Raw genomic sequence first — 12682 nt, 5'->3', positions numbered from 1 at the left:
TAAGATCCTTGATGAAATAGCTTGGGGCTAAACTGTTTCCTTTCTACAAACAGATGAATGCACCATGTACGAGGAACTAAAATGAATATTAAACTTTTTCATTAAAAGCAACTCTTTACTGCCGAGTTTTACAACCCAATCCACCAGCGATCAGTGTATTACTTTGAAAGTTTTGTTTTGTATTTTTCAAAAGAACTTTTAGTCCTCTTTCAATGTATGATTTAGTTAGTGAGAATTTACTCCCTCCAGCAAAAAGGGGTTTTCATTCACGATATCAAGGGAACAACCATAAGATGTCTGGACTGAAACAGGACAAATACAGAGATGGCTTCATGGGAGAAGAGCAACAACCCTGAGATCCTTAAAGAAGGTAGGAACAGGAAGAGAGATGAAGAAGAACTCAAAGGTGACAAGTGGTTTTGTTGTTTCCGGAGCGTAGTTATTTATACCATTTGAAAATCCACTACTCAAACTCAAGGGCACCAGACAAAATGGCACAGAAGACTTTTAAAAAGAAAGTCGTCCTTGCAAAGCAAAGAAAGGAACTCTGAGAACGAGAAAGGGAGGCAAAAAGCAAGGCTTTGTCTGAGCCAACTTAAAGGTTGTAATAAACGGTTATGGTATCATAGCAACTGGCAGGCATCCAAAATATGGAAGCATTTTGTCACTAACTGCAAACACGTTGCCACCCGTCTGCCGTGGAATAAGAAGATCACAGAATGAAAGGGTGGGCGACACTGGGTTGCCAGGCAGGGTGGAACGGGTCAGTCAGGTGTGCTGCTCCTAAACATTTTGCAGGTTGTAGTTGAGAAAAGAATCTCAGAGGAGTTTGACAGGTGAGCTACTGTAAAGTTCTGCTCTTCTGTGGCCAGTAAAGTGAAGACTCAAACAGAGAAATGGCCGACATATACTGAAAAAGTAATTAAAGGCTTTGCTGGTTCACTAATGTTCTCTAACAAGACTCTGAGGCCTTCACAGAAAAGCTGTTTCTTTGTACTAAGAATACATCACATAAAGCACATCACATGAAGTACTAGGGATCCAAGGCTTTATCTGTGATACATGAAACATAGGGTGTATGCGGAGGCTTGCAGGTAGACGGAGACGAACCACTGAGGGACTGATCACTGTCTCAATCTCATAAGGTCCAATTAAATGAGGCGAAAGTTTTTCGGATATAGACTTCAACGGTACGTCACGTGCTGATAACCAAACCTTTTGGCCAAGCTGATATTCCGGGGCAGGTTGGCGTCGTCGATCAGCGAACCGTTTGTTCTGTTCTGCGGTTCGTTGGAGGGTTTGGATGGTGGAGTTCCATATGGTTCTGCAGCGACGGATGTGTTGGTGGACCGAAGGAATCGTGATGTTTGTCTCATCGGCAGAAAACAAAGGTGGCTGGTAACCTAGGGATGCTTCAAAAGGGGAACGTCCTGTAGTAGAGGAAACATGAGAGTTCAGAGCATATTCAACCCATGTCAGGTATGAGCACCAGTCTATTGGATTAGTAGAAGTGAGACAGCATAGAGTGGATTCAAGTTGTTGATTGAGTCTTTCTGTTTGTCCGTTGGATTGAGGGTGATAGCCTGAGGTTAGTGAAACTCTATCTCTCAAAGTTAAACAAAACTGCTTCCAGATCTGACAGATGAATTGCGGACCTCGGTCAGGCAGGATGTCATGTGGTATGTATGGCTGTGTGCAACCAGCAATGAGTCTATGACGAACATGAAGTGGGACGTGGGTACGATTGGGTGGTCCTGTGCCAGGGTTGGGTTCATGTTGTTGTGCTCTGAGAATTACGTCTTCCATCTCCCACCTGAGCGCCCCGACAGTCCAATTGGGCGGTAGAATGGGAGCTGGCTCCTTTATAGAATCATCAACTGCAAACTGTCTGGAGAGTGCATCAGGTTTAGTGTTCTTAGTTCCAGGTCTAAAAGAAATACAAAGATCAAAACGTGAAAAGAACAAAGACCACCAGGACTGACGTGGGTTCAATCTTTTAGCGGACTGTATGTAAGCCAAGTTCTTATGGTCCGTCCAGACTTGAACTGGATGTTTCGCGCCCTTGAGCCAGTGGCGCCATTCCTCAAGAGCTAACTTAATAGCTAGTAGTTCTCTATCCCAGACGTCATAGTTTCTCTCTGCATTGTTCAATCTGCGTGAAAAGAAAGCACAAGAATGTAGTTTCCCATCCTCAGAGTTCTGCAATAAAACTGCTCCAACCCCAATATCAGAGGAATCAACCTCTAAAATAAACTGTTTTGAAGAGTCAGGGTGAATTAAGATGGGAGCTTGAAAGAACTTCTTCTTTAGTGCCTGGAATCCTTCTTCAGCCTCGGGTGGCCATGAAAATGAAACCTTTGAAGAGGTTAAGGCAGTAAGTGGTGCGGCTGTCTGACTAATTTCTTATGAAGCGTCTGTAAAAGTTTGCAAATCCGAGGAATCTCTATATTGCTTTGCGGGTGTCTGGTACAGGCCACTCCAGGACTGCCTTAATCTTCTCGGGGTCAGATCGTACCTGTCCACCCTCGAGAATGTATCCTAAAAAGGTGACTGAGGTTTGGTGAAACACACTTTTCACTCTTTACAAAGAGACGGTTTTCCAGAAGATGTTGAAGTACTTGGCGAACATGGCGACTATGCTCCTCAATGTTCTTGGAATAGATCAGAATGCAGACAGCAGGAGCATTGCATAGACCAAAAGGGATGACCAGGTATTCAAAGTGACCAAGTGGAGTCTTGAAGGCCGACTTTCACTCATCCCCCTGGTGGATCCTAACAAGATGGTAAGCATTTCTCGGATCTAGTTTAATAAATACTGTGGCACCATGATCCGGTTCAAAAGCTGAGGAAAGTAGTGGAAGAGGATACTTGTTTTTGACAGTGATTTGATTAAGACCCCTATAGTCAATACAAGGTCTCAATGACCCATCCTTTTTCCCTACAAAAACAAAATCCGGCCCCAAGAGGTGCATAAGATGGTTGGATTATACCTGCAGATAAGGATTCATTAATATAATTCTCCATAGATTTCTGTTTGGGATGAGAGATATTGTATAGTCTACTAGATGGTAAGGAGGCACCAGGGAGGTCAATAGTGCAGTCATAAGGCCTATGGGGTGGTAACGACAAAGCCTTGTTCTTACTTACACACACACACATATATATATATATATATATATATATATATATATATATATATATATACATATTACTATTGCAAAGACTGTAAGACAAATGCAGAGAGGACAGTCACTGTCTGCCTGATGGGGTTGTGCATTGTTGTAACCTTGGTTCCTGGTCAATTAACTTAACCTTAACTTAAAACAAATACATTGGTTGGGGTCTCAATGGTTTCATGTCTCAGAATTGACTAATGCTAATGAATTTACAGTTACAATCGCTCCTCTTTCTGAGACCTTTGGTGTAAAATGTAGTCTTTTGTTCCACTTTAAGCACATTCTTTTGCCCATTTAAGCATAGCCTTTTCTATTTCATACTTCTGCTGAGGCAGGCACATTTTCCAATAAAAGGAAACGGTGAGCCCAAAAATCAAACATTGCAGTTGAAGAGCGGAAACCCATAAATAACTGTCTTTTTACTAAATTACTCAGACCATTCAAAATGTTTTATTAATTTTATTAATGTTTTCGACACGGAGATATTTCTATGATCAGGGCTTTTTTTTCTTCATGACTATATTTTCATTAATTTATTTTTAAATACCTGTTGTCAAATTTTATCTATGTTTATTAAGCTTCTTGAATTAAATAAAATACATCAAAATTTGATTTCAGTTTTACTTTTTTACAAGTTGTCCTACAGGTTAAATACAAACATTCTCCTGTAATTGTTTTTCTTCCATGTGTAGGAATCTATGATTCTTCCCCTGCTTCTAAATAATAATACTGTTATGGTAATTTTAGAGTAAAAAGATCAATCAGATTCCAGTAACACAATCTGAGGTTTGTTACTTGCATTAAATCCAAAAAGCATTATTGCAACCTTGATAGGAAGATAAATAGGAAAATTGAGATGCATGGACTTATATGGAGTGCATTTAGAACACTTTGGCGACATAGGGAGAGTATTTTGGCCGCCCCAGGGATGGAAAGGTTGACTCTGAGGATTTATTCAGGCAATAAAAGATAAGGTCACTGTGTTGTAGCCTTTAATATTAATGTGCAAATTAACGACAGGCCACACCATGGCAGAAACTAGGTTATCAGTAGTGCTATGATATAGCTGTGGGCAGTCATTATGTTATTTGTGTAGCTGATCACCAGCGGTGCTCAAGAGAGTTCCCCCATTAGGTAAATCCTTCTTCTGTGGTCAAATGCTACACTGAAATTTCTGAAGAGTAAAGGAGTAACACACTTTCACACACACCCATCCACTTTTATGCCTACCTTGAAGTTAGCTTCTGATTCATTGCTTACATAAAGGGCTATTTCACTATTTGTAAAGACCCTGGACTACCTTGGATCAGCTCTGAATCAGAATTTAAAATACTTACACTCATCAAACCTGGACTGAAGTTTTCCATAATAAAGGAACATTCTTTAAAATAGTTTGTGATTTGTGACATTTCTACTCCACCAAAAATATGTTTTATTGGGTTTTTATGGGAGCAGAAACGTTCCACAAAAACACCATTTTGAATTAGTTGGACATTTGTTTAAGAACTTACAGATGATCTGCTTAATGCCTTATTTATTCAGCTAATTATTTTAGATAATTTAAGACCGCTTTAGGTGGTGTTCTGAAAACTATAGTATGTGCATGGTACAACTCTGAACCTGATTTTCTTGCACTAAATACAAATTCTGATGCACCAATCAGTCAGACACTTGGCCCCGTCTCTATGGACTTAATCATATAGACGGGGCCAAGTATATTATCTATAGAGAGAGAACATTAAGTTATTGTCAGCAATAGCTCAGTCAATGCCCCCCTCCAAGATAGAGACATAGTTATACACAAACCATGGAGTTAGGTGTAGCTCTGATGAAAAGAAAAAAGCACAGAGCGTACATAAGGTTAATGGCAGCAGTATTTGCAGATAATAGATAAATGGAGAGGAGTCTGATAAAAGCAAAGTGAGAAAGAGTGGTCAGTATGTCCTCCAGCAACCTAAGCCTATACCAACATAACTACAGCAATAGCTCAAGATCAGCCATTAAGAGACAAAGTTTTATCAGACAAGGGATAATTTTAAGCTTAGTCTTAAAAGTAGTCAGGGTTTTTGTCTCATGAACAAAAACTAGAAGCACCCCTCCACAGGTGAGGAGGATGATGACTAAAAGATCTGTCTCCCATTCTTATTTTAGAAACTCTAGGAACCCCTAGTTAACCTGCAGTCTGCTTGGAACATATGGAAAGATGAGATCTCAAATGTATGTTGTAATTTGTAATTTATTTGTTTTGTGTACTATTTAGCATTTTATTATATGTATCTTTTATTATATGTATCGATGGATGGATGGATGGATGGATGGATGGATGGATGGATGGATAGATAGATAGATAGATAGATAGATAGATAGATAGATAGATAGATAGATAGATAGATAGATAGATAGATAGATAGATAGATAGATAGATAGATAGATAGATAGATAGATAGATAGATAGATAGATAGATAGATAGATAGATGGGTGTATGATATTCCCACTGCCAAAAGACTACTAAACAATTTTTCATTGTGTAAAACAATGACAATAAATTCTATTTATTGCATTCTATTAATGGTATTGTTGTTTATGCTGTCTATGGCACTCTTGAAAACATTCTGGTCAAAATAAAACTTATATAAATAAATAAATCTATAAGTCAAATATGCCTGATCTTAATTATTAAAAGCTTTATTTGTCTGAAGGAGAATAAATTATAATCCAATAAAGAGAAGCTTATTCTAATCATAACTCAATGCAGGTATTGCAAAACATGAGTATTGAAAACAATTAAAACTTTAAAATATTACTAACTGTGTCAGTCAAAGTATTTTATATTTTTAAAATAGACCTGGTGAAAGGTTCTCCAGGTTCCTTTAAAAAACAGTGAAATATCCCTTTATTGAATCTGCCTGAGCTGTTAATCAGACGCCAACTTCAGTGTCGTGGGGTTTGGATGCTTGGGGGCGCCGTCCGCCACGGTCTCTGTGCAGGCGTGAATTCCCGCCCCTTGATTTGGTCTATCCAATCCTAGAAGCCGATGGACGACGCTCGACCAATCAGAGAGGCCGGATGATGTTTGACTAAAGTTTTAGTTTTAGAGTTTTGAGCACTCCAAGGAGGAAAACAACGAATGGAGAAGGGACGGATTAAGCCACATCGGCGATGATAGTAGCAGAAAAAGTAGATTTTTAATTATTAACGTGGGTTACTTGCTTCCTCCAAAGGCCACTTACTCGCGGTTAAAAGCCTTCTCCCTCCCTGTACCTCTCTCTCTCTCTCTCTCTCCTCCCGCCACCCCCCCAGAAGTCAGCGCAGAGGAGAGCGGAGCAGAGCAGAGCAGAGCTGGGTGGCAGGTGTTCAGTTGTGGGAGACGGCATCGCTTCAGACGGTCTCCCCCAAGCTCCAACCGGGGCGCCTACTTCCACCGAAACGGGGGAAAAGCCGACTAAAAGTCGCGTCATTGAGGAAGAGAACTCCAGGCAGTGCGAACGGAGGATAATAGTTCAAATATATTTGAAAGTGGCGGAGTTTTCTCGGAAGCCGTTGGAGGAAAAAAAGCGAAAGGCTCAACCGGCGTCGCAGCAGCAGTTTTAACGTTCAGACCAACTACTTTTTAAAGCTTGCATTTAGACCTATTTCTCGTACAAACCTTCGACTTTCTTGCTGCGAAACAAGTTGCAGTGTGTTATTTAAAAAAAACAAAAACCTGTGTGTCGTATATTTCTTCTTGTGTAATGCGAGCTGCTGGCGCATCACGGCGCGACAAGTGAAACAGGAGAAAAGGAGTCCCTCCTCTGGAACAGTGGATATAATTTACGTTAAAGTCAAAGTGAAAAAAAAAAAAAAAAACTAAATCAGAATCGTTGCTCAGATTAGAAAAGGCTCAGGAAATCATTTTTTTCCAATACATTTGCAGACCTAATCCAGTGATATTTACAGAATCAATTACAAGATTGGTTTTATTTTTGTTTTTCAGGAGATCACAGATGGGTAGTTGTCGTGTTGTATCGCATCTCTGTCAGAACAGTTAAATGATCCCACCGGACAATAAATCCCCAACGAAGCGCATCAAAACAAGCGCGGATTTGAGGTCTGGTGCAGAGAATAAGCCGATAAACATACTCAAATGTATTAATTTTTCTGCTTATCAATCCAAATAAAAAAATGAGGCGTAGTGGGTCTCAGAAGCTCTCTGGATCGCAGTGACAGAGTACGGTTTTGTAAAACCTCCAGAGGGGAAAGTATTCTGCCTTCCTCTTCTTTTTGAACACTTGGATCTGGGTGTTCGGAGCGGGAAGCTGGAAGCATTGACAGCGGGGGGAACTCCTGGATCTTCTCCCTTGATCTTCCCTTCCAGCTTGCGAAGCGCCGAGGCTCCTCTCCTGCGCTCTTATTTCTCCCACCCCAACTCCCCGCACAGGGCAGGAGGAGCCGCAGGAGCAAACCGCAGTTCCTCCGCGGCTTGAAACCGGGAGGAAGCCGTGAGAGATCCCGGAACCGACGGATGATGAGTGGAGCCAGGATCGGGACGGCCCGGAGCGGGAGTCTGCCTCTTTGCCTGATGATCCTTCTCGGCTGCAGTTGCCACATGTTGCACGGTCAAGGTAAGAGAGCAATGTTCCCTGGAGATCTGAATCCATCCATCCATCAAAAAAATAAATACGTCCCAGTAATGTCTTCTTGTTGAGTAAAAAGGATGTTATTAGAACAGACAGAGCCATTACTAACCATGATGAACAGGGAAGAGGTGAGATAATGAACCCCCTAACGAGAAATAAAGAAATGATTCATCAAAGTAAAGATGGCAGTTTTTTTTTAGGAAGTGACAAATGGAAAGGTATCGAAAGGCCATGCTTTTCTGTTTTTAACTCCAGATGTTTGCATGACAAATGGTACAGGTATAAACCACCGTAGAGGTTATTCATAGATGGTAACAGATGTACAGTACCTTGCAAAAGTCTTTATGTTTCATTAACTTTTTCATATAAAACCACAAACTTCAGCCTATTTTTTTTTCTCTAATAGACTAGCACAAAATAGTACATAATTGTGAATCTGCAGGAAAAGGATGCTTGGCTCTCATGCTTTCTGCTGCAGTTACAGCTACAGGTCAATGGGGTATGTCTCTGCAAGCTTTGCCCATGTCCTGCTGGATGGAGAATCTCAGGGTTAGGGGTTAGTAAGTATTTTGCACTGAAGACAGGTTTTCTTCTAAGGTTGGGCGACGTGTAACATTTCTCCAACTGATATCCGTCAGTCCAACAAGTGACGATGGGCGATATATTTGCGCAGGTGAAGTTTGGACTTTTTTGTGGGCAGAGCAATGTAAACAGCCACGGACTGATTTACAACACAAATGTCCAAAAATGGAGGAACTAGTTATCCAAAAAATACCAAGTCGCCTTTTTGGGATACTTTGGCTTTAAACCTGATGAAAGAGGAAAACCACCGGATGTAACTAAAGCGTTGGTTACGCACTTAACCTGTAGGCCAAATAAAAAGGTAAAAAAGGGCTCAGCCTATCGTCGATGGTCGATAAATTCGTCCAAAGAGCCAACCTTATTTTCTTCCCAACAAATCTGAAACCGCTTCCCTGTTCCTGCTGAAGAAAATCATCCCCACAGCATGACTCTGCCACCACCATGTTTCCTTGTGGGATTAATGTGTATTAAGGCTTTTGTGCAGTGTTATTTTTTGCCACATAGCCTCTTGCATTGCAAAATCTAGTTTTACCATGCTAGGAAAGGAAACAAATGGCTCAAGTACATTTAAATAAATAAAGGTTGCTATCAATCGAAGCAAATTTATAGATGCAGCCAATATCAACCCCCCCTCCCGTGGTACCACCACCGGGTCTGAAAACAGTGTCTAGTCTCTGGTAATCCCACTCTTAATCAGCGACCCGCTTAACTACAGCAGCTGATTTGGCAGTGAAGCTTATAAATGCGCAAACAATTAAACACATGCAGACACGACGTATTAATGTAAGCTGCCCTCTATACTGGTCCAGTGCTGACCCTGTTGCTCTGGCAGGTGTCGGTATTAGTATGTGAGGCCTGTGGCTGCAGACTGTGGCAACTGTTGAATATGACTACAGAGGAGAAGCCAGATATGATGAGATATTGATTTCTCACCAAAGCTGGAAATACTGAGTTGCCATGTTTCATCTGTGTATGTGCTTTTTCTTTGTATAGGTACGGTTCAAAGGAAGCCGTGGTGTTTTGATGCATGACAGCATATATGTTTCTGTGTATATGTACACGTACCTCGTGGGACTGTGTCAGAGTGGCAAAACAAAAGCACAGAAAAGGTCAGGCTGGGTGTCGACACGCACGCTTTTCTGTGGGCCACAGATGGCGCGGTGGGGGCAGAGAGGAAGGCTGAGACTTTTTGGGGTTGTGTGGAGGAGAAAGTTGGGCGGGGGGGGGGGGTCACAGGAATGTCTGTGTGAATGGGAGGTGGGGGTGTGCTGCTTTTGGAGACTTGGAGAATAGATGCCCTCTTTAAGGGAGACTGGTGCTGTCTAGAAGGGACAGAGTGGTAGTGAAAGGTGGGAATGCGGTACGTCGTGGCTGTCATTCAGAAAGCTGTGCCTGCAGTTCAATCGATGATGATGATTATATGACAACACCTCAGTGTGTGTGTCAAAACTTGCTCTCTTCTTCCTTCTTTTCCCTCTTGTCGCGTAGTTCGCTTCTTTCCCCTCCCTTGCTTCTTTCTCCTGTGGCTGCAGAGTCAGCTCATTCAATCCTCCCATTAATGTCAAGGTCTCACCACTAGCACCCAAGTCACCACACCCCCCCCGCTTTTCCCACCCCCACTCCTCCCAGCTGTCTTGGCTGAAAGGGTTGTGGTTTGGAACGTGGATGGGGGTTGAATTGAAAATTAGTGAAACAGATTTGGGACAAGGCTGGCATGGGAGGAAGGGGGAAGATGGACTATCGATTTGATGCGCAGTGCCAAATGACCAATAGAACGCTGTAGATTCTTCAGGTTTTGACCCCTCCATCTTGTATTTATTAGGACATTTTGTTTTAGGAGGGAAAATATTAAATTCATGAGGCGAGGTTGATCCACCTGATCCTCTCACCTCTTACAGAGTGTGTCCCCTACTGCTTCTTTTGCTCCCTCTCCCCTTTTCTCACAGCCAATCGATGCCCACACCCCTCCTCATAAATGTGAGGTTTTATATGAGCCAACTCCTCGTCTCTGGGAGCACATTTAAATAAGCTCATCGATCTTTCATTTGCGAGTTAAGTGACGGCAGCATTTTGCTGTCTCTCTGCTGCTCCTTTTCCTCTCCACCACTCATCTGCTCACCTCTCCACCCTCTCTCTACTTTATTCATAGCTCACCCCTCAGCCCCCTTCACAACCCACACTGCCTCCCTGCCACCGAGTGGGCTGTGCTTCACAGCTGTTTGACTTATTCACGTCTCCAGAAAGGATTCAGACTGCACCTCATCCTGGTCTTCAGTGTCAGATCGAGGGTTGGCCATTGTTAGTGTTTTAAAATGTCATACATGTTCAATGTTGAGAGGCTTTGTCATTAATAGTGCAGATGGTAAATGGAAAAACTACAGTGCCTTTCAAAAATGTTCATACCTTTAAACGGATTAACAGTTTGTCATGTTACAGCCTTCAATGTGTTTTAATGGGATTTTATGTGATAGACCAACATAAAGGAGTTCATAGTTGTGACGCTGGGGAATGATACAGGGTTTTTGCAATTATTCTGCAAGTGAAAATCTGAAACTTTTGTGAATGTCTCTGCCAGCTTTGCACATCTAGAGACGGAAATCTTTGGCCATTCATTTTTTCAAAATATTTCAAGCTCAGTCAGATCTACATCGGGGGTCCCCAACCTTATGCTCAGCACAGACCGGGCTTACTTTGTGGACCTGGGTGGGCCAGCAAAGAAGTTGTGTCTCACCACCATATAACCACAGAAGCAAGAACAAGCCATTGGGCCGGATGCTTGCATTTCTGTTCCCTTTTACTTTGTAGCTTAATACTTATGAAGCACGGTGGCGTTGGAGTTTTCCAAATCAAAACCAGAGGAGTTTCATTTGAATATTTCAATACTGCCATAATTCCTACATATATCAATGCAGCCTGGCACCTATAGACCCAGCGCCCAGTGGTTAGGGACCCTGTTCTACATGGCCTGTGGCAAACTTGCTTTTTACAGCTTTCTTTCAGCTGTTTTTTTTTAGCCAAACTTTCTTTAAAGTCAAAATTGGGAGTGCAAATCTGGTTCTCCTACATCAGCTGTGGATGGACTGACCTGTCTGCTGTGTTCCTTGGTCTTCATGATGCTGTCTGTTCACTGATGTTCTCTAAGCAGCACTGAGGCCTTCACAGAACACCTGGATTTATAGTAACAACACATTGTATACAGCTTCCTACATCCCCCCTAAATACAATAAAATGCAATAAAGCATATTGCTGTACTGTACTATTGCTGTAAATTGTGAAAAAGGTGAAGGAATGTGTGTAAATTCTGTTTGCAACTTCGCCTTTTGCCTCGCTTTGGCAATGCTATTTGGTGAAATTTACTTTTTTACACTCATTAAAAACCTTAAGCTGACTAAAGTCAGAAGACGTTTACCGCAGTCTTAATGACCCTTAAGTTTAAAATGAATGAAGATAAATTCTTCCTGGTTGCTAATGTGCATGCTGATAATGGTCTGTATCCAAAGCCTAATGAAAAAATACGGATAGTTGTCATTATTGCTAACCTTGCCAAAGGTGACGGCATAAAAATGTATCTGAATCACCCCATCTGTTCAATGATTGTGGTTTTTTATATATATATATATAAAAAAAAAGTATTCAGAATTCCAGATTCTTGTCAAAGTTAAATTCTTTGATGTTTTTCGCCTTCCCAAGTTATCTATGAAGGAGACTTTCAGAGAAACGCCGACCCACTTTGTTGATCTTTCAGCGTGTGTGATGAGGTTTGATGTGACGCATGCCATTGGCCCAGCTCAGTCAGAGCTGGGTGCAGATTGGTCCACTGGACATGCTTAAGTGAATTGAGGTCACACAAAAGGACACTTGGATGGATCTGTGGGTTGAGAAAGTTTCTGTGTTCGATGTCAAAAACCAAATCAAATAGACTAGCGTGCCCTTTTACACACCACACACACACAAACACACACACACAGAAGTCCTTCCCTTCCATCAGTGTCAAACAGTGAAAGTGAATGTGGAAATTAGCTTAACTGTGCTGTAATGAAGAGGGACTGAATCAGAAAGTGTCGTCTGACTGATTATCATTGTCCATGCAGCACAACCTTTTAACGACTTCCACCTTTCTGGTCCTCTTACAAATGACACTCTTATGACGCTTATCTGTAGACCTTCATTTTCTGGAGAAGCTCTTGTATCCTATGACATTTTTGTGCCATAGTATCCTTTGCTTATTAACAGAAAGATTGTAGTACATGTATCATCGTTACGCCCAAAACTATTCAGGCCCCTGGAAAATTTAGATTTAAAGTTGT

At 41.7% G+C, this 12682-nt stretch overlaps 1 protein-coding gene across 2 annotated transcripts in view; it reads left to right on the top strand.

Annotated features, from left to right (window-relative positions):
- Positions 1-6023: 6023 nt before the first annotated feature.
- The window catches only part of LOC124868735 (protein sidekick-1-like), a 421512-nt gene continuing 414853 nt past the window's right edge, over positions 6024-12682 (top strand). The window contains exon 1 of one of the 2 annotated variants that reach the window (XM_047366264.1): positions 6024-7778. In XM_047366264.1, the coding sequence (XP_047222220.1) occupies positions 7679-7778 (100 nt within the window). In that variant the 5' untranslated portion in view covers positions 6024-7678. The remainder of the gene's footprint in view (positions 7779-12682) is intronic. The other variant, XM_047366265.1, reaches the window with a different exon arrangement.

The sequence above is a fragment of the Girardinichthys multiradiatus genome, chromosome 5, assembly GCF_021462225.1.
Source record: "Girardinichthys multiradiatus isolate DD_20200921_A chromosome 5, DD_fGirMul_XY1, whole genome shotgun sequence".
In the NCBI taxonomy this organism is placed as follows: Eukaryota; Metazoa; Chordata; class Actinopteri; order Cyprinodontiformes; family Goodeidae; genus Girardinichthys; species Girardinichthys multiradiatus.
The sequence above is the reverse complement of the archived record's forward strand: the minus strand, read 5'-3'. Positions and strand labels throughout refer to the sequence as shown.